We start from the raw sequence: 21,624 nt of genomic DNA, 5'->3' as shown, positions 1-21,624 counted from the left end.
CCTTTGGTTGCCCAGGTCTCTTGAATTAACATTAGTTTTAATGTTAAAAGGAGACTGTCTATGGTCAACAGACTTTCTCCTGCAACTGATAGGCCTTAAACAGAAAGTTGGCCTTGACAATTTCATAGCAAAGCAGCAGATTGAATTTGGGCACAAATGCTAGATTCAAAAAGTAAAAGTGTGATTGGCTTTTAGCAGTGTATTTTTAAAAGGCCTGGTAGCTTTCTTACACTTGGGCAGTCTAGCCCCTGAAAGTCAGCTGTCTCCTTAGGACAGACAGTATCCCGATAATCCTTCAAGAGTGGCCGCCCACAGTCGTCTCCCTGGAGCAGCCTGAGGCAATGAGCTCATTTGAAGAAAGTAATTTTTTAAAAAAATTTTTCTCTATTAAATAAAGATACATTTTTTAAGATGAAAAAAGACACTGTGTCCTCAATACCTCTCAGGCTGACCTTTCCCTTGTCTAATCAGTCTACCTGGAGCTTCAAAGCTAACCCCTAACTTCTGCATCTAGAGAGGGCAGAGGTGGGAGGAGCAGAATTCACATGTTTTTCCTTATACCTTGCGAACCAATGTTTCCCCTGTAAAGGGCCATTCATTTAGAAGGAAAGAACTTACTTCTCATTCCACCTCGAAAGTTAGTTTTTACTCTTAGTCCTGGCTTTTGAATCATTACTGGACCTACTCCCTGAGGGACTTGATTTGAGTGACAGGAGTTACTTGTTCTATTTTCCATAATAAAGCTGCCTCAGAAAGAGCTGTTTCACATCTCTCAGTGACAAATCGGAAAGGGGGCAATTTTTCAACCTGAAGAAGTTGAAATATGATTTCTCTATTGTACAAGTCAAATGGCTGGAAAACTACACAAAATAGGAGAAAGCTGTTCATTAGTTTCCAGCTCTAGCAAACAAGCCCTCTTTTGTGCTCCCTTAGAAAAGTGACATGTTCACTAGACTCCGTGCCAGCTCATTGATATAGAGTGTGGGCTGCCAGCTTTTAACAGGGAGATACTTGGAGATGCCACTGTTTTATATCTGAGTGTGGGACTGGCAGGTTCTGCTCCCCAACAAAGTGGCATGAAGGACGACAGGGCAGTTGTCATGCAGAGCTAGGCAATGACTGTCATTTCATTGGACCACAAAATCACTGCAGGGTGCAGCCCAGTGGCCAGACCCCAACTGACACAGGCTTTCAAAAGGAAAGAGTGGGATATCCTAACTCAGGATCTCAGTCTGGCAAAAGACAGTACAGGGACTATTTTGAACTTAGAAAATGGGTCTCCTAACTTTCATGGGTCCTAAGTTACATCAAATAAATAAGCTTTTGTTTTTGTTTTTTTAAAGTAAGGATCTAGATGGGTGCCTGTGTGGCTCAGTCAGTTAAGCGTCTGCATTTGGCTCAGGTCACGACCCCAGGGTCCTGGGATCGAGCCCCGCATCTGGTGGGCTCTGCTCAGCAGGGAGCCTGCTTCTCCTTCTCCCTCCCTTTGCCACCTCCCTCCCCCGCTTGTGCGCTCACGCTCTCTCTCTCTCTCTCTGTCAAATAAATAAATAAAATCTTTCAAAAAATAATAAAATAAGGATATATAGATTCTGGTTCAACGTAGAGTCAATTTTATAGACAATTTTCCCTGATTCCAGGATTAGTCTAAAGGCCAAGATATGAAAATCAGTCATAAACATAGTTAATTAGGAATTAGCAAGCTTCACAATGATCCACCGTGTTTGAAGAGGCAGAGTTTCCGGGCTTTAGCTGGAGGCATGGTACTGTAGCCTTAGGTGGGAAGGGCCCCACCAGCCACAGCTGACCCAGTGAATAATATTTGAGTGCTCTGAGAATTTTTAAAACTAACTTTAGTTTCTGTGTCTTTTCTTGGCTACTTGTGTCTCTGGGCTTGTATTGATATGATAGACAGTACTCTGTTTTCCACGTCTGCAAAATGACATAAGCCATATAGGGAATGCTTTCTGTTTCCAAAGGTTGTTTGGCTGTTTATCCTCCAAGTGAGGCATTGAGATCAGACACTTTCCAACAAAGAAGTCCTGTGACTAATAAAGCAAGTCAACCAACTTAGTAGGTGTTGTAAGATAAACCAGTCTGCATTATGCTGGGTAATGCTTGGGGACATCTGGAGTTAGATCAAATCTAAATGAGGAAATCTACTTGGAAGTAGCTAAATGGTGCTAGAAGACTCCAAGTGTTCTGGGGCCTTAGGGATCTGAGTAGGCTATGAGTAGTATCATCACTAAGATACAAAGCCTGCAAAATATCACCTTCAGTAATGGACATCTATTACCTAAAACGGTGGAGAAAATGAAATAATGGCATAATCATAGTACTTGGAATTTCTTAAAGATATTATTGCATAAATATATCAATCATGTAACTGTTGATAATTCAGATGAATATATTGAGACGTTATTTGTTAATGACTGCTTACAACATTGCTAAAATGGGTTGTTAGCTACAAACTTAAGACCCACAGTGTTGCTATCAATGAAACCTTGCCATGAGAACAGGATATCAGTTTACTTGCAAAGAGGATAGGCTATACTTTGAGTCTCTTTTGTTTTCACAGGTGCTTTAGATTTTTCTGGCATAGGTACAGACTTACTGTTTCTGTGTAAGCTTATGTAGGATTCTTAATAAAGAAGATAGTAAAATCTATAGATTTGTTCATTTTATCAAATCAAAATATTGGACCTGACACAATGTACCTGTTGTTATGACTCTGCCCTAGTACATGTCAAGGAGACCCATTCTTAAGAGAATTATTTCAACTTCAATGACATTAAATATTGACTGCTTATATATATCTTCAACAACGATACAAGTATTTTACATAATCAACAGCAGAAATGTCTGTTCTCTCTATATTTACTTCACTTTATGATTTAGCCATTAACAGTGAATTTCTGGTATTTTTACTTGTGAGGCTAAAAGGGATTGCATTGAATTGAACATTCCTTATTTCAACATACTAATTGCCCACCTATAGCTTTCTGTACATTGGGCACAAAGATGAATTAGGACATTGTTGCAGGACTGAAGAATCTCTCTATCTTGGTAATAACTGTAACTGTGGAAAAATTATAGTTAATGCAAGATCAAAATATAATTATATGAAGAGGATTATGAGAACATAGGCAAGGAAAGGAGGGAGGAAGTGAGCTTGGGGACTAGAAGTTGCAAAGTCTAGAAAGAAGTTTAATGGCAATCCACAAAGGATGAGGGCCTGAAATAAGGCAGTGGCACATAATAGATGCTAAAGAAATGCGTGCTGGATAAAGAGTGAATAAGGCTGATAGAAGAAATATTTAGAAGATAGTATCAATAAAATTAGATCATTCGTTAAACATAGAGGGTAAGAGAAGGAAGAATTTAAGAGTCATTGCTGACAGTTCTGATGTATAACTAGTAATGTCATTGATTGATAAGGGGACTACTTGGTATAGCCCCTTGGTGGAGATCATTCATTTAGTGTCAGGCAGGTTGAGTTTGAAATACCCATGGAACATCTAAAATAGATGTCCCACAGACTCAGGGGAAAAGGATCTTGAACTTCCTGTGAGGAAGGTAGAAATTTCACCTACAGATTTAGGAATCTATGTCAATGTGGTAGAAGTTATTAGAGTGAATTAGATCATATGACTTCCAAAAGAGGGTAAGGGCGCCATCTTGAGGAATGCCAACACTAGGCAAACGAATAGGAGCTGATGAAGAGGACTGTGGTTGACATTGAAGGAGAACCAGGCAAGGCCAGTGTCTGTGGACATCTAGAGGGAAAAGCACTTCAAGAAGGAATTTGGGGCCAATACAAGAGAAGAATGAAGAGAGACCATTGGTTTTTTTAGGTGGGTAAGGATAAACAGGAAGAAAGGAAGTAGAAGACCCACTTCACATGGCCACTTCACATTCTGCATCAAAGGGAAGACAGGTGGAAGATTCCAGGAATGAACCAAGTCAGCGGATGACTTTTGGAACACGGGAATCTCAGCATTTTGTAAACAGAAAGAACCCAGTAGGAAAAAAGTAGCCAGAACTATAGGAAATAGAGAAAAAGTGTAAAAGATAGACAGATGGAAGCATACACCTTTTCCTCAGAGAAGTAAAGAAAATAGAGGCAAATGGAAGAAAAGGTAACATCAGGGACAAACTCATCCAGCTTCCTCATTGCTGTAAGAAACAATATACCAGACGTTTGCTAATGAGGTGCTGGTGATATTGGTAGGCAACTTAAGAAGAAGGACAAATTTTCCATGGGGAGGCTGACTGACTGTGTTTATTCCCCTTATAGAATCACTCTTTTCATCTTTGTTTGTCTTATTTATTGACCTGTTCTTCAGCTATATAAGTTTTCACTATATATGTTTCTAATTTAAGCAAATCTAATCTGTAAGATTATAAAATTTTAAAATAAGGATATGTGGTTATTGCATTGTCAAGAGAGCCATGCTTTCAAAAAATTCTTTAAAAATGGGGAAAGAGGGAAACAAACCATAAGAGACGGTTAACAATAGCAAACAAACTGAGGGTTGCTGCATGGAGGTGGCTGGGGATGAACTAGATGGGTGATGGGGATTAAGGAGGGCACTTGTGATGAGCACTGGGTGTTGTTTGTAAGTGATGAATCAGTGATTTCTACTCCAGAAACCAATATTGCACTGTATGTTAATGAAGTAAAATTTAAATTTGAAAAAAAACCCACTCTTTTAAATAGTGTATTCAAATTACTACCAAGTTTTCCAAGATCTTTTTGCACATACCTTTCAGGAAAACATTTAATAAATAAAAAGGGGGAACTGACTGTTTTTTCTGATCATTATCTGCAGTGTTGGTCTTTTCTTCCTGCTCCTTTAGACAGGTGCAGACCTGTTATACTAGAAATGAATGCCCCTTTCTTTGTGCGTCTACCAACATAGTGATGCTCTAGCATCTGTACACCTTTTATTGCAGATTGTGTGCTGCTGCCTTCCCCCCCCACCCCCCACACAAATCCATTAACTGACTGAATGCAATTCCAGTTTAAACTTTTAAAAATATCTGTCATCAGTTGGTGGTTTCCATCACTTTTACTGTGTCAAATGTGTAGATAAGGAAGGGACACATGAAGCCAATGGTGAGGAAGTCTTCCACAGCATACCAATCAACAAGCATACAGGTTTGCACTGTTTCCGGGGTTTGGGGTTTTTTGGGGTTTTTTGTTTTTGTGTTTGTTTTTGTTTTTTTGGTCTGACACAGAGCACCACAGGCTTTTTAGCTTCACTTCTCACAAGAGTGCACAACTCGTAAGGAAGCACACACTGTGACTGACACCCATTAATTTCTCATTATTCAGAAAGTGGGAAGATAAAACAGGAGAATGATTTCAGAATTCCTTATGAAAGTGAGCTAACTTGATTTAATAAGTGGTAAGCAGTAATGCGGACATTGTTTTTTGGAACAATAATGAGATGTTGGACAAGGTGCTTGTGAATGCAAGGAAGACTATGACCAGCAGTCTTTTCACTGCATGCCTCTGTTGCTAATTCTTTTTAGTGAAATATTAAGTATAAAAAGGAAAATGTAATTATACAAAGAAGTGACCAGCAGTATATTTCAGTGACCTCAGAAAGCACAAAGAACAATTCTGTTAAAATTGTGGCCTTGGTTTCCTGAGCACTTTTCTCAGGCTAAAAAACAACAACAACACAAGATTTGACCAAGCATTTCACAAAAGAAGGCATATAATTGGCCAATAAAAATAGGCAAAGGTGTTTAATACCATCAGTCAGTAGAGATATACAAATGAAAACCTCATTGAGACACTGCCACACTTCCACTTGAATGGCTAAAACCAAAAGGACTGACAGTACCGATACCAGGTGCTGGGGAGAGTGTACAACAGCTGGAATTCTCATGCATTGCTGGCAGGAATATAAATCACAACCATTTTGGAAAACTGTCTCTAGAATCTACTAAGGCTTGATAGAGATAGATGGTAGACAGATAGGAGATAGATAGCTAACGGCCCAGCAATTCCACTCCCATGTATATACATTGAACAAAAATGAGTATCTATGTCTACAGAAACACATATAAATAGGCTTATGGTAGCATTATTCAAAATAGCCCAAAACTGAAAACATTCCAAATGCTTATCAATAGCAAATAGATTACTGGTGGCATAGTCATACAACGGAATACTCTTCAGCTCTTAGAAACAAAGTTCTATGTACAGCAACGTGGATGAATCTCATAGACACGTTGAGTGAAAGAAGCCGTACACTTGGCTTCTGTGAAGTTCAAAAATAGGCAAAACTGATCTAAGTTGATGGAGATGAGAATGGTGGTTACCTTAGAGGGAGAGGGAGTATCAGCTGATTGGAGGTTCAGGGGAGCCCTCTAGAAAGGTGGAAACATCTACAGCTTTATATCTTGTGTATCAGTATCTTGCATCCTGTATTTCCTACAGGTCTTATATCTTCTGTTCAACAAATGTATGCATATGTATAAATTCATTAAACTTTATGTACTTTACAGTTTATACGTTATACCTCAGTAAAAAAAGAAATTAAATGGTGCAGATAGTAACAGTAACAACCACATTAGTTTATGTGAAAAATATATGAGATAATGAATAGAAGTTATTAATGCAGTGCTTGGTCTATAGTGAGTTTTCATTTCATATCAGCCATTGGCTTGGGATTATGATTGTTATTTCTATCACTGTAAGATAAAACTTCCTGGAGTAATCATTAGGCCAGTTTGTTGCTTTACGTAAAAGCATACTTCCCTAAATAGTACTGAGGCTCAGAATTCAGCTTCTAAGAACCATGCTTCAAACAACAGTACTAGTTGTGTGTAAAAGAAAGCTTGTTATTATGGTAAAGTTTACTTCTTACTATGGGTAAAATTTTTTTAACTGTCAAAAATGCACTTAGTTCAAAAGTTTGCTCCCTTTCAGAATTAAGAAATTTTTTTTTAAATATCACTTTGAAACACAAATCATCATTAATCCTATGAAAAGATATTCAACCCTTTCAATATAAAAATGCAAATCAAATTAGTAATGAGTTATTATATTTCATCTGTCAGATTGGCAAAGGCAATGGATACTTCAACTGATAAAGATACAGAGAAGCTGGCACACTCTAGGACAGAGAGCTTTGAGAGTATTGTGTAACCATTCTGGGGCACAATTTGGCAATGTGCATCACAAGTTCAAAAACATATGTGCCCTTTGTGCCAGTAATTCCCCTTCAGAGTTTAGGTCCTGAGGAAATTAGGCAAGTATACAGAGATGTTTATATACAATGCTATTTATAAAACCAGCTTATGAATTTATGAATTCAGTGGAGTAAACATGATTGCCTGTTTCCTCTGTTGACTGTCCCTTTTTCATTCGTCAAAGACATCAGATATCAGAAAGTCTGGTCTTACTGAAACCTAAAGCTCTTATCCAACTGAGCACTTCCTTCTTCCTGTCTCAGCTTGGGCCGTGGGAAGGGGCATTGTCTACTCTTCCCTTCTTCCCCATCCTATAATTTCTAGTGCTTGCCCTTTCCAATTGTTACAGATAGGAGTAGGAACTAAAGAAGAAAGGACAAATGTTTTTGTACTTAATGACAGTCATTGATGCCCTCTGCATGGTAGGTGTCCAGACGCTTCCTCTCTCGGGAGGACCATGTGTAAGGTCTTCATGTGGTTCTTCTAGTCCTTCTGTAGGTCCCGCCACCAGAGAAGTCCACTCCTCTGCCTCTTGCTGCCAGGGTCCTGATGCTCAGCCTTCTTGTCAGTTATCAGTAACAGGGATTAAGCCTGACTGCCCTTCAAGATGTCCTACTGACCCAAAGAAAACTCATTCAACCTTGATATGCCAAAGTGAGATTATAGGTCCCTCAACTTCTGACCATTTTTGGTCCAGCTCATCTGTCCCCATCCTTCCTTTTCCCTACTTTCCCTACTGGTATGAGGGGCAGATAACTAACATCCGAACTTGCCAGACTGAAAAATGAAATGCCAGTGTCCTTTCTTACATGTACTTCTGGTTTTACTACTTTGGCTAGATTGAGGAGCATCCAATCAGGACAGAAGCTCATGATGTCAGTGAGTCCTCTGATCCTTAGATAATCTAGGAAGTGAGTGATAAGATGTTGGTAACAGGATAAGTTCTACTACCTCATAGAAATGCTACACGTTTGTGTCTGGGGGTTTCCCCGGGGACTTATTCTAAGATGCTGAGATACTTGATGCCAATTGCTTTCAGTTTGGGCTTGTGTCCTTCATTCTGAGGCAACCAAACTGCCTTTTGGTATCTTTAACATGGTAAAAGTGCAAACCAGAAATAACCTAAATATCAAAGAAGATTAGTTGAATAAATTATAGTACACCCATATAAGTAAATATCATTTGTTATAAATCATGATCCAACTCTGCATTTACTGACCTGAAAAGATATTGATTTATTGCTAATTGAAAAATATTAGTGTCCTCATGTTTCCATCTATTCATATATATCTATTCACCTGTTTCTGTCTATTCACATATATTATTGTTTAAATAGTGTGAAGTAAGTTATCATTATAATAATCTAGGTCAAACGTTGGCAAAATACTACCTGTGGGCTAAACATAAATAGGCAGCCTGCTGCCTATTTCTGTAAATAAAGTTTTATTAGATCACAGCCATGTTGGTCGCTGCTTTCCTGCTATAATGGCAAAGCTTAATAGTTGCAACAGAAACAGTATGACCTACAAAGTTTAATATATTTTTACCATCTGGTGCTTTACAGAAAAAAGTTATTTTAGGCGATGGAATCATGGGTGATTTTTTAAAAATGTTTGTCTAACTTTATTTTCTACACTGAACACAAATTTTTTATATAACATATGTATCTGTTATTAAACCATTGAAACCCGATTAGAAAAAGCTTAGTAACATTAAACTGAAGAGTAAACTTTGTAAGTGGAATCATAAAAACTGGTTATAGCTTCCAAAGTTCTACTTCAAACTACAGATCTACAATGTAGTTATAGTATTTCTTTGATTGTTTTTTAAATTAAGACATACAGATGGACATCAGTCTTCTAGTTACCCACAGGATTAGTTTCTGAAAGCTGCTTCCAGAACCCCTGGCATGTTCTCTTCATCTTCTGTGTTAGCTTATTAGTCCTCTGAAGCTGTGTCTGAGGAATAGAGTGCTAAGTTTGATGAACAGGTGGGTTAAACGGGGTAAAGTTTTGGAGTAAAAAATAGCTGTGACAAATAAGTTTTGAAGACTAATTTTCTTCACCTGGTTTATTGATTAGATATGAAAACAGTTCTAAAATGGGAGGTTTTCAAAATGCTTAGAACTTTGGAAAATAAGTAAATCAACGTGGAACCTTCCAGGACAGATACTTTGAAGAATTAAATTCGCTTGGAGGCATAAATTACAGATATTTGTTTTAAAGGGCAGTTCTGATATAGCTAAGCAAATTTTGCTTCAAAGTCTTGTAGGATAAAACCTGAAGGCATTTGAGTAATCAGAAAATAATGAAGGCTGTCAGAAGACCTGCTAATTAACACTAGGTGGGGTACTTGAAAATGGAATTCACATGAACCAGAAGTTCCAGATGACATGTATCTTTATTAAAAGAAACAGAAGTAAACAGTACATTCATTAAACTTTCAAATACACAAAATAAGGAGGCTTTTAAAAAATGCCAAAAGAAACAAAAATAACAGGATGGATTTTGATAACAATATAAAACAATTAAAAGAGAAATTTAAAAAATTTGGCTTTGAAGCTTATAAATTTATACATCTGGAAAGAATTCCAAAGTTCGAATACATTATTGCATTGGTGATTTTAGAATCTGCTTTACTGACTACCTGGTATCAATCCAATGGCAGAATTCCCCGAATATGATGGAACCATTTACACGTCTTCAAGGTCAAAATTTATCCCTGTATTCACAGAGATTATGACTCTGGCCTATCTAGAGGATAAAAAGTAAAACATAATTTATGTAAACATACCATATCACTTAATATTTTTAAAGGAAAATGCTTCCCTTGTTATCCATCTTAAGAGTTTTAAGATATTGTCCACCTTCTGATTCAACTCACCTTTATAATAATATCTCTCATTATACCTGTTGCCATCACCTATGCTGAGCTAGCAGGTATTCAATAAGCAACCCTCACCCTTTCTAACACCTAAGCATTTCCTCGTGTTTCCACCTCCAACTGTTCACTTTCTACTCGTCACCTCCTCCTATGTTTCTCTAAAGCTGACCTTCAAAACCTGGCCAAAATATAACTTCATTTATGAAGAATGTCTCTTTTTTCCTAACCAGAATTAATTACTTCCTCCTCCATGCTCCCATGCCTCTTACCAGTTTCTGTCATAAATTAGAGATCTCTGAATGACTATCTCATTTTCCGTGCTATACTTCTATTTTCTTAGTCTATACCCATTTTAGTCACTATTCTCTTCCGTGTCTAGCACATTGTCAGCATCTAGCATCTTGTTAACATGCATTTGTTAATGAATAAATGACCTCTTTTGAAAAAAAGATATGGAAAGGAAATGTTTAATTTTTCTTAAAGAAACAAGAATAGAGAGAAAAAGATAATTCTGTCCATCTTCTCTGAATCAGATGATTATTGAATAGGCTAGATATTTTCATTTAAGGCAAATATGCTTTAAAACTAAAGAAAACAACAGCTTTACCACATCTGCAGTGACAACTCTATGCCTTTTATAATGTTAATGCCATATGAAGTCCACCCTTTGTACAGGAAGATGAATATACTACCCAGTGAACAGTTAGAGAAAACATCATGCTCATTTATGCCACCTACTAATCTGCAGGACATTATTCAATTTTGAGGAGCCTGAGTTTTCTTATCTTTAAGATGGGAATAATTATTTTCAATCTTACCTATTTCACAAGTTTGTTTTGAGAAATAATAAGATAATGTAAGTGATTGCGCTTTGTAAATTGTTAACATTCTATATAAATATTAGAGGATATGAGGGAGATCAATATAAGAGACAATAAATTAAATACGAACAAGAGAGAGAATGAGGAAATGACTAAAACAGGTCAGATTCTTTAGGTGACATTTATTTGAAACATCTTATGAAACTCCTGAAGCAAAGATTTTGCTATGTAATAACTCGAGTTCCATCACAAAAAACTAAGTAATTCCATAGGGGCAAATGTTAAGATTACTGAATTATTTCACTGCTCTGTGAGTTCTGTAATACTGTAAAATCACTGTGAAGGATCCTTAGAGATGAGAGAGTTCCAAGCCTTAAACAATCTTCAGTCTAATTTACTTACTGTTACCATTTAGGAAGACTGATTTTATTTCCTTCTCTCATACTACAAAGGTCAGTTTAGTAAAAGTCTAAGATCTTTTCCATCATACTTCATGGCATCCTGAAGTTTTAATAAACTTGCTGAAAAGGAATGTACATTGTGAGACCCAGGGATAAAAAAGGAACCTGAACATTTACTTATTCCAAACACATCCAGATCTGGATTCATCTATAGAATCCCTGCTAGTCTTGACCTGGATGTATCCAGTGCAGGAAAAGGAATGGAAATCAACTGTTGATCCTGAAATCAAACTGGTAGAAATATGATCTCCCATTATTTTTGATGCATATCAACCCTTTGGCTTTGCCCCATCTGCAGAAAAGACACACACTATTGTGTTGCTGTTCCCCTACTCTTTCCGTCTTGGTGATCCAGGCCCATGGTACACAGATCTAAATTAGCTAGGACAATTAACAAATACGTTTTCAGTTTTAATTTCCTTCCCCTCTTAATAAGAGTTTATCAACACATCAATAGACATTTTCTGAGAGCACCAGCTCTACTCAACTTAAATGTGTGATGGATTGGGCTGTTGCCAAAGAAGTTCCAGTTTCTTTCCCAAAGGACCACTGAACAGAACCTGTCTTGAATAGCAAATGGACCCTGAAGAGTAAAATTCTGTTAAAGTCACTCTGAGCCTTCTTATAGCTTGTAACATGGGCCTTGAGAATTAGAAGCATTTAGGAGCTACATGATCAAAATGCCAAGATGTCTATAAATGATTTGGCTAATCCTCATATTGTGCTTATGGTTAATGTCATTACTTAAAACTTAAAATTTTAGGGGCGCCTGGCTGGTTCAACTGGTAGAGCATGTGATTCTTGATCTCAGGGTTGTGAGTTTGAGACCCATGTTGGGGGTAGAGTTTATCAAAAAACAAAACAAAATTAAAAAATACCTTAGAATTTAGACTGGCAGGCATAAATATAATGAATGAAGTCTTTGCGTCTTGTATTTCAAATACATTGCTTTGCCATTCAATGAGCAGCAAAGGCTTAACTAACCATAACCAAAATTAACCATGTTTCTTCCTTCACCTCTATCCCAAAACCCCAAAGTTAAAATGCTAACTTAGTATAAAAATTGAATTTTAACTTTATATTCATGTCATAATGAAAGCATGAATAGTCAAATGAAACTACCATTGATGAATGACTTATTTCACATTACCAACACATCATGTACTCGTATTGGAAAGAAGTTAGTTTTCCTCTACATTAAAAACTTCCCTGGAGCATAATTTACAACTCAAGGATCTCAGAAAATTACCTGCTACCAGTGGGAGGACAAAAAGTCATTTTTCATAAGTCATCATAATCTTGGGGTGAGGTGATATTGGAAACTGATGGCATGGAGTTCTTTTTCAGTCAAGTTCAATGAACTAAAACCTGTGCTGGAGATGAAAACTATATGCGGAAATCCATTTTCTATCGTTAATTGCTCTATGTCAATTTTCCACGTGTTGATACGATATATGAAGCTTCAATATAATCTCTCTGCATCTCTCTTAGAAGACAAAGGGAAGCTAAAAGTCAACAGTTGCAGTCAGCCATCAGGCTCTGAAGGGGGCTCCTATCTCCTCAAATCTGGCACAGCACCCTTGCCACCTGGAGCAGCCACTTCTCCCTCGAAGAGCACAAATGGAGCTCCTGGTACTGTTTCTGAATCAGAAGAAGAAAAAGCCAAAAAACTACTGTATTGTTCACTATGCAAAGTGGCTGTGAACTCCCTGTCACAGCTAGAGGCACACAACACAGGTTAGCAGCTATCACTTGAATTTAAATAGTGTTTATAACAAAACCCAACTTTTCCCAGCAGAATACCTTATCTTTTGTTGTTCAAACGTTAGGTTTGTTCATTGTCTTCTCTGCTTTTTTGATTCAAAGGAGTGATTTTAAGAAAAGTATGATACAATAATTTTGGAAGCAGCAAGTCAAAAGTTTAAAGCAAATTGGAGATAAAACTTGCTCTGTTCTTGATTTTCTCAAAAGCATCTAATATTTCCCAAAACTCATTACGATGAAGTGACAGAGATGAAGACAAATATCCACGCACAATATTCACTGCATCACACTTAGAAGAAAAGGGAAACAATTTAAAAGTCCCTCAGTAGGGTAATGTCGAATACACTATAGTAATCCAACAGAGAGAATATATTACTCAGTCATTAAAGTGTCATTATTTTAAAAAGTATATGATTTGCTGTGAAATTTTCAGTATATATAACTAGTATGATCCCAATTTTGAAAATATGTATATTTTTAGTATATAGACAAAATAAAACCTGAAAAAAATAAAATGATAACCATGGTTATCTCTGAGTGGTGAAAATACAGAGTAATCTTTATTTTTTTTATGCTTCTTTATATTTTACATATTTTTTTCATAATATACTCATGTTTCCCCCTTTTTACACAAAAATGTGTTGAATAATCAGCCTGATTGTTTATAATAAATAAAAAGTGTTTATAATCAGCAGTAAAGTGATTTTTTTAAAGCAATGAGAAATTCAGCCTGAAGATAAACTTCTCAAGGATAAGAAAACACAGAGCTATACATATATTCTATTCGGTTCTTAAATAGCTATTTACTTATTATATGTCTCTTGCTGCCTTAGGTTCTAAACACAAGACCATGGTTGAAGCTCGTAACGGGGCTGGTCCAATTAAGTCCTATCCTAGACCTGGATCAAGGTTAAAGATGCAGAATGGCAGTAAGGGCTCAGGACTTCAGAACAAGACATTTCATTGTGAGATCTGTGATGTTCATGTTAATTCAGAAATTCAACTCAAGCAGGTAATGTATCTTGAATTAATATTCACTGTTGTTTGGGTCACCACTGGGGTGTGTAACTAATCTATATAATGGTTCCCACTATGCTCACAGATAAATTTACTAATCTTTCTACGAAGTATAGAATATATGATGTGCAGGTGCTATGGAAGAAAAAGTTAGTACCAAATACTTGTGCATCTTTATTATACGTCAGATCTGGGCTAGGTGAGCACAGCATTCAACCTGGAGTTTGTAGTCAGTGGAGCAGGAACTTCTGGAAGACAAGATGTTCAGCCCGTCTTTCAAAGACCAAAATCTGGTTGGGGAGACAGACTCATCAGTCACGATGGTAAAAATGGGCCAAACAGGGTAAGTACTCCAGAGAAAGGAGAAGAAGAGAAGCACTACAACTGAGTGGGGAGCAGGTCTGAATGCTGAGAGCAAGGTGGTCATACCATCACCGCCTTGGACCTGCGGACTCAGAACTGGGAATGGAGCAACCCACTACCTCTATTTAGGAAATACATTTTACATGGAATAAAGTAAAGCTCACATCTAGATTCAGCTAATGCATCCAACCTTTTTCAGCACATTTCTAGCCGAAGGCATAAGGATCGAGTTGCAGGGAAACCACTGAAGCCGAAATACAGCCCTTACAACAAACTCCAGCGGAGCCCAAGCATTTTAGCAGTAAGTTCACCTCACCTGCTCACCTGTTTTGTGGGTCCACCTTAAGGACTGTGGGTTAGGAGGGCCTGGGGACTAACTGGCCCTGAAAGGTTTTGAATTTCAATAGCCCTCTCAGACAGAAGCTTAGAAGGAAGGCTTAGTAGTCCCTGCTATAGGTCACCTTGAAGCAAGCTGCTTTAGAGAAGAGAAACTGAACCTCTTTAAGAGTTAATACCTCATTCTTTACCAGAACCTTTTCAAAAGACTACCTTCTTTAACATATAAAGAAAAATAAAGGCTCAGGAACAAAGACAAGTAATCCTGAGGAATCCTGGAATATGTTGAACCTGGGAAGAGGGCTTGCCTTCCTAAAACAAAACTCCATCCATTTAATACCCTCCCTTCTAGAGACGCTCCCTCTCCTCCTCCTCCACTCCCCTTTCACCCCCCTTTTCCGGGAAGTAAAGTGGGTGTTTGTATTACTGTCTCTTAACCTGTCTAGCAGGCATGTTGGTATTCAGCCTGTCCTACCTGCGCTCACTTTGTGCTGTTTTCAGTTTCTTTGCAAAAATATCCAGGGGCGCCAGCAATAGATGTCATGTAAATACCCAGATGGATGGATTTCATAATCTCCCTGGGACTTAGCCCAGTCTGGCATTCCATTTGAGGTTGAAGTGGGATTGGCCAGCTGGAGGCGATGCTCCCAGCTTCTGCAAAGCCTCCATCTGATGCTGCAAGCAGGTGTTACCTGCATTAAACAAATCCAATGTGCAAAGCGTCTCCTGATTGCAAAAGAGAGAAATTAGGGATTGATTTCTTACTTCACAGGAAGATTCCACCTTGGGATTCCTTTAAAAGAAGAACACTTCTAGCACACTTAGGATCATCCCCAGGAGCGCACTGACTTTGTTTTCATGTCGCTTACCAGGGCCCTAACGTCCCGAACCCCAGTTACCTCACCCAGCGCAGCTCTTCAGAGAGAAGGTGGAGGTCAGGCATCCCCCGCCCCCCGCCCAGAAAACCTCTCCCTTCGCTGCACTGTGGGTTAGGAGTAGTCAGAATTGTAAATTGAGCTCCATAATCTAAGCAGGAAACCCTCTGGTACGTTTGCTTTTTCTTTGTGAGAAGAAGCGGCACAAAATAGTTTTAGTAGCTACTCAGAGAGGCTCCGCCCCTGCCCCCTGCCGCGTCCTAGCCCCCAGGGGCAAAGACCCCCAGAAAAAGAGTTGAAACGGAAACAAATCAAAGCAAAGGTATGCCACGAGCCTCTGAGAACCAGCTCAGTGAAAATAATTTCTTGACTTCGGAGAGGCGCGATCTTTTAAAAGCTGACTTCTGAGCGCGCGGGTCGCGAAGAGCCGTCCGCGGTGCTTACTCAAAACCCTCTCCCCACCCCGCCCCGGTTCTCTCCCTCCGTCAGGCAAAACTCGCATTCCAGAAAGACATGATGAAGCCTTTGGCCCCGGCCTTCCTGTCCTCGCCGCTGGCGGCGGCGGCGGCGGTGTCGTCGGCGCTGTCGCTGCCGCCCCGGCCGTCGACGTCGCTCTTCCAGGCGCCAGCCATCCCCCCCGCGCTGCTGCGGCCCGGCCACGGGCCCATCCGCGCCACGCCCGCCTCCATCCTCTTCGCGCCCTACTGACGGCCGGCGCCCCGGGCCGCCGCCGGAGCAAGGCCCCGCGGGGTGCGGTGGCGGGCGCCTTCCGTGTTGCGGCCCCCCACCTGCCCCGGCCACCAAAGGCGGCGCACCCCCCCAGCCCCGACTCCAAAGACTAGCAGCTCACTAGGCTCAAGAGTGCTTTTAGGGACCGCTCCCACCGTTAGGGACCCGAGCAGCCCAGGCTTTACCCCCGCCCCTCCCCCACCCGATCTGTGTCTCTGAGATAATTGGTTTCTTGCAAATGTATCGGTCAGAAAACAAAACAAAACAATGTATCTATATGCCATTCGCCGACTCCTTTTCCATGGGTGTGATCTGGCTTAGAAATGATAAGGAATATTTTCCTGACAGACTTGAAAACTAGGGTCTTCCTCACACGTCTGTAAATAACTCTGGAATCCAACGGGGCACATTCTAGTGTGGAACAAAACTAGATGACCACAAGTGCTCACTTGTGGATACCATCTTACCAACGGATCACAACGTTTTCTTTTCTGGTGTACTATTGTCGACAGGGATTGTGTACTGTTTTAGACCCAAGTACTGTTGTATCCTGTGTAGTACTAGTTCTGTATCCCCTGTCTGAATTCAACATTTTTAGTTGCCGTGTCAATGTTAGGAAGCAAAGTAGCTTTCAATTTTCTCTTTAAGAGAACAAATGATAAAGTAATGTATTTTCTTTACTTCACGTTTTATTTGGTGATATTTAAAAGAACTAGAAAGCCATATAACATAGCTATAATTACTACCTGTTTGCTACTTTTGTTTAACTTATTTTGTAGCTTCCTCACTAGTTTGAGTTGCTAAGCAAATGTATACAACCAGAAAAAAAGAGCTCCCTCGGCTGCACATTTTTGCACCTCTTGTGCGTATTCTGCAAGGAGACAATGAATCCATGTATTTCTACATTATTATCTTCTTCATTTTTAACCTGTTTTCATTTGTAATGATGCTACATAATTTTGTGGCTCCCTAATGCAATAATGTACAGAAGATAAAAAAAATTTATAACTGAACAATTTGTCTTTCTGTTCACCGAATATGTTGCAGGTCATGCTCCTGTGCCCCCCTTTCTAAACTGGTATCAACAAGACTGGAATGTTTGTGGTATCAGGGGCAAGAGATATCATAAAACAAAACAGAGTGAACTCTTTTAGAGCATCTATATCTGCAATCTGTAAATGGTAAAACGTCTGTGTATTTTTTTAAATGTACCTTTTCAATAAAAGTACAAAAAGCAAAACTCTGTTTGTGTTTTCAAAGTTATTTTCTCCTGAGACACCTTCAATTTGAAATCATCTGATGAACGATTTTCAGTAGGTGAAGAGATTGCTCCTTACATATTTAGCATTTTTAGCTCTTATTTGAGGCATTTTCATTTGTCATGTTTATTCATTACTGTTCACAGCATCTGCGTGAGGCAAGACTTTACTGCTCTTTTCCCTCTGAATCCTTAAGAACTCACGTTGTGAGTGTAGCCCTAAGTCACAGTAGTAACCTGATAAAAATTTGTGACTCTTGATTTTTTTTTTTAATTTGCTGTAAGTCTTCTAAATCCCTAGCCCATCTTTCTTTTGTGTCTGAGGCATTAATGATCTTCTATCCCACTTCTCCCCCGTCACCTTCTCTAGTCAGCCCACCCCTTTTTTCTTCTACTTCATTCTCTTTTTAAGTGTAAAGATCAATACATCACTATTTGTTCTGGTTCTCTACTTAATGAACTCCTTCAAAACTTAATGGCTTAAAATAACTACCATCTTATTCTATCATGATTTCAGGGGTCAAGAATTCCAACCAGGCTTGGCTGGGCTCTTCTATTGGAGGAGGCATCAACACGAATTCCCTTGGCAATACTTGGGGAGTGGAGGCCCAAGATGGCTTCACTCACATGTGTGCCTGGATGGAGATGATAGCTGGAAGGCTGAACTCTACACATGGCCTGCCCAGCTACATGGTCTTATGCAATGACACAGTAACTCAGGGCTCCCAGAGAGAGAGCATTTCTTTTTTTTTTTTTTTTTAAGATTTTATTTATTTATCAGAGAGGGGGGGGGGAGAGCAAGCACAGGCAAACAGAATGGCAGGCAAAGGCAGAGGGAGAAGCAGACTCCCCGCCGAGCAAGGAGCCCGATGTGGGACTCGATCCCAGGATGCTGGGATCATGACCTGAGCCGAAGGCAGCTGCTTAACCAACTGAGCCACCCAGGTGTCCCGAGAGAGAACATTTCAAGAGGATTGGGTGGAAGTAAAAAAAAAAAAAAACTTCTTATAAAATTGTCCCAGCATGTCACTTACACTGAGTTCTACTGATCAGCAAGTTACGAAGGGCAATCCAGATTGGAGGGGAAGGAAAAGTACTCCCTTTTCAATGTAAAAAAGAGGAAAGAATTTGTGGCCATCTTTAATCTACCACTCTATTACAGAACTTGGAGAGGAGTGGTAACAAAGCTATGACAGAGCCCCTTTTCCCCCACCATAAGCCCACACCATGCTAATTCTTTAAATGAAAAGAATGCAGGAGGGGACCTAAAACCTCATTTCTAAGAAGTTAAGGCCAGTGGATGGCAGTGCAGCTGTGCTCCCTGGCAATAGGCTTCCATTATCGAAGAGGTTATCCAACTATTTGAAAATTGTTGATCTTAATATTCTAGGTATATAATCAGGTAAGGGTTAGAGTCTATTAAAATTCCAGTTTGATATTCAGAATTTGCTTGTTTTAATATGAGTCATTCCAACTCTATACTAGTAACACTAAACCTTGGTTGAACCTTTGGACATGGCTTAGAAATACCACACTCCGAAAGAAATGTGTTTCCATGTAATACTTTGGAGAAGTTTTTTTTATTATTATTATGAACTCCAATGGTGATTATATTTCATTTCTCTTGTATATCCTCTGTCTCATTAATGTTCACTGCCATCCTCAAAAATTTTTAAATGTCAGTATTTAAACAGACCCAGAAATCTGCTGATTAGATTTATAGTTTAAGATTTTGAAAAATCACCTCAGGGAAGAAGTACAAATGAATAGCAATTAGTTAAAATGCATGCCTCCAAAAGTAGCCATGGGTAGCTTCAAATAATGATATATACAACACTATCAAACAGATAAAGCTTGTGCACCCTCATTCTGAGGTAGCACAGTGGGTCAGTCCTAAGCAGATGCGTGTATTTGAACTAATAGCTCTTCGTGTGCCATTTTTAGTGAGGAAAGGCTACCGCTCTACTTCTCCACTTATTGGGAAAGGTAAAAATATGCTGTTTACTCTGACACAGTCCAGCTCTGGTCTCTGTAGAGTATGAAAATAGATCTGAGATAGGATTGCCAGATAAGATATAAAACACCTAAACAAATTTGAATTTCCGGTCAACAGTGAATAATTTTTTAATAGAATATTTTAATAATTTCAGTAAGATATTTCACATGGTATAAGTATGTCCCAGAAATAAGTATGCAGTATTTGGGATGTACTTACACTAAATATTTGTTGTTTATCTGAAATTCACATTTAAGCCTGTATTTTTACTTGCTACATCAGATAACCCTTGTCTCAGGAGCATTCCTCTTCATCTCAAGTACCATAATTCTTCAGGAAAGAAGTGGCCTCTTGGGTATTCACAACTAAATAACGAGATTTTAAAGGCACATTGTTAGAAGCACTCACAAATAGTCAGAGGAGGAAACTTGTGGTAAATAAAAGTCAATGATATATTGACATTGGATAGGACCAGGCATGGGAAAAATGTAGTTACAGGTGTCCCTTACTGACAGCCACACTGAAAACTGCTTAAAACTAAACTATTGTAGGCACCTGGGTGGCTCAGTTGGTTAAGGGACTGCCTTCAGCTCAGGTCATGATCCCGGAGTCCTGGAGTCAAGTCCCGCATCAGGCTCCTGGCTCCGCAGGGAGTCTGCTTCTCCCTCTGACCTTCTCTCCTCTCGTGTTCTCTTTCACTGTATCTCAAATAAACAAATAAAATCTTAAAAAAAAAAAAAACTAAACTATTGTAAAAGCAAAAAACTGAATTTTCATTTGTATTATACACCAAACATACTACCCCTGGTTTGCTCCATCTCTGCCCTAAGAGAATTCTTATATTCTGGAGCAGAAATGGTTATGTTTCTGTAGAATTTTTCTCTCAGAAAGTGCTTTCAGGAGAACTACAATACAGTGAATATAGCTGCAAAAGGGAACCGTGGAAATTCTCGCTGGAAAAAAACAGCTAAGGAGACAGAGCTGATAGAGCATCAGGGGGACATCCTGTTGTGCTAACACTCGCTCAGGAATCAAAAGTGACTCACTGAGGACATTGAGTTTAGGGATGTTTTGAGAAATGGGCCCCCACTGCCTGGGGTGTGATTAGAGAGAAGGATGATGGCAGGAGAGGAGAGGTGACGGGGAACCCTTTGACAGAGAAAGTCAGCATCAAGACATACACCCTCGATAAGGATGAGCATCTTCTAGTAACAGGCAGAAGGACTTCATTTCACCTCTGTAGGCTTGGTGGGTGGATTCTGGCCTCTCTTCAGTGTTCCTTCCACCAGATCCTGATTTTGTTAATATGATGGCCCTCAGTTACCCTGAGTTGACATGGCCTCTTTGGGAAAATACCAGTTTTGATACCTTGGTGGGCTGAAGCAGAGCTGGGTAGTGTAAGAGCAAATTCTACCGGGGATGCTCATCTCTGCCTCCTTCCTTTCTCCAAGTAATTAGCTCCATGGAGGAATTCATCAGGGACCTGATGCCGGCTCTCAGCAGCAATGGGGTATGTTAAACAGCTTAACAATAACCCACAACCTTCGGACCAACTAGCAATGGGGTATGACTGTAGGGAATTGCCCTGATTTCTTTGGCCAAAATTTCTAAAGCAAGGGTGACAATACAATGTATCCTTCTATTCACTAAGTGCTCAAGCTATATCAGCCTCTGGTTGTCAGACACTTTTGTGGATAAAGTAACAATATCTTAATGCCATATTCATTTTAAGTGTCACTTATCTACAGATAATTAGACAAGCTAGTCCTTAAATACCTCCTTTTCATTTTTATTAGAGTGAAAAAGTAAAATTAGGATGGAAGATAATTAAATAAGAACAATACACCATTTGGAGTGCCTAGGTGGCTCAGTTGGTTAAGCAGCTGCCTTCAGCTCAGGTCATGATCCCAGC

General features: G+C 39.2%; 1 protein-coding gene across 13 annotated transcripts in view; it reads left to right on the top strand.

Annotated features, from left to right (window-relative positions):
- ZNF385B (zinc finger protein 385B) overlaps nucleotides 1-17,698 on the top strand; it is a 383,402-nt gene extending 365,704 nt beyond the window's left edge. For all 13 annotated transcript variants that reach the window (XM_032356095.1, XM_032356094.1, XM_032356093.1 and 10 more), the window contains 4 exons: nucleotides 12,866-13,111; nucleotides 13,972-14,150; nucleotides 14,718-14,819; nucleotides 16,219-17,698. In XM_032356095.1, coding sequence (XP_032211986.1) covers nucleotides 12,866-13,111; nucleotides 13,972-14,150; nucleotides 14,718-14,819; nucleotides 16,219-16,437 — 746 coding nt within the window. In that variant the 3' untranslated portion in view covers nucleotides 16,438-17,698. The remainder of the gene's footprint in view (nucleotides 1-12,865; nucleotides 13,112-13,971; nucleotides 14,151-14,717; nucleotides 14,820-16,218) is intronic.
- The last annotated feature ends 3,926 nt before the right edge of the window (nucleotides 17,699-21,624 follow it).

The sequence above is a fragment of the Mustela erminea genome, chromosome 8 (genome assembly GCF_009829155.1).
Source record: "Mustela erminea isolate mMusErm1 chromosome 8, mMusErm1.Pri, whole genome shotgun sequence".
In the NCBI taxonomy this organism is placed as follows: Eukaryota; Metazoa; Chordata; class Mammalia; order Carnivora; family Mustelidae; genus Mustela; species Mustela erminea.
This window is presented reverse-complemented; position numbering and strand designations above follow the sequence as displayed.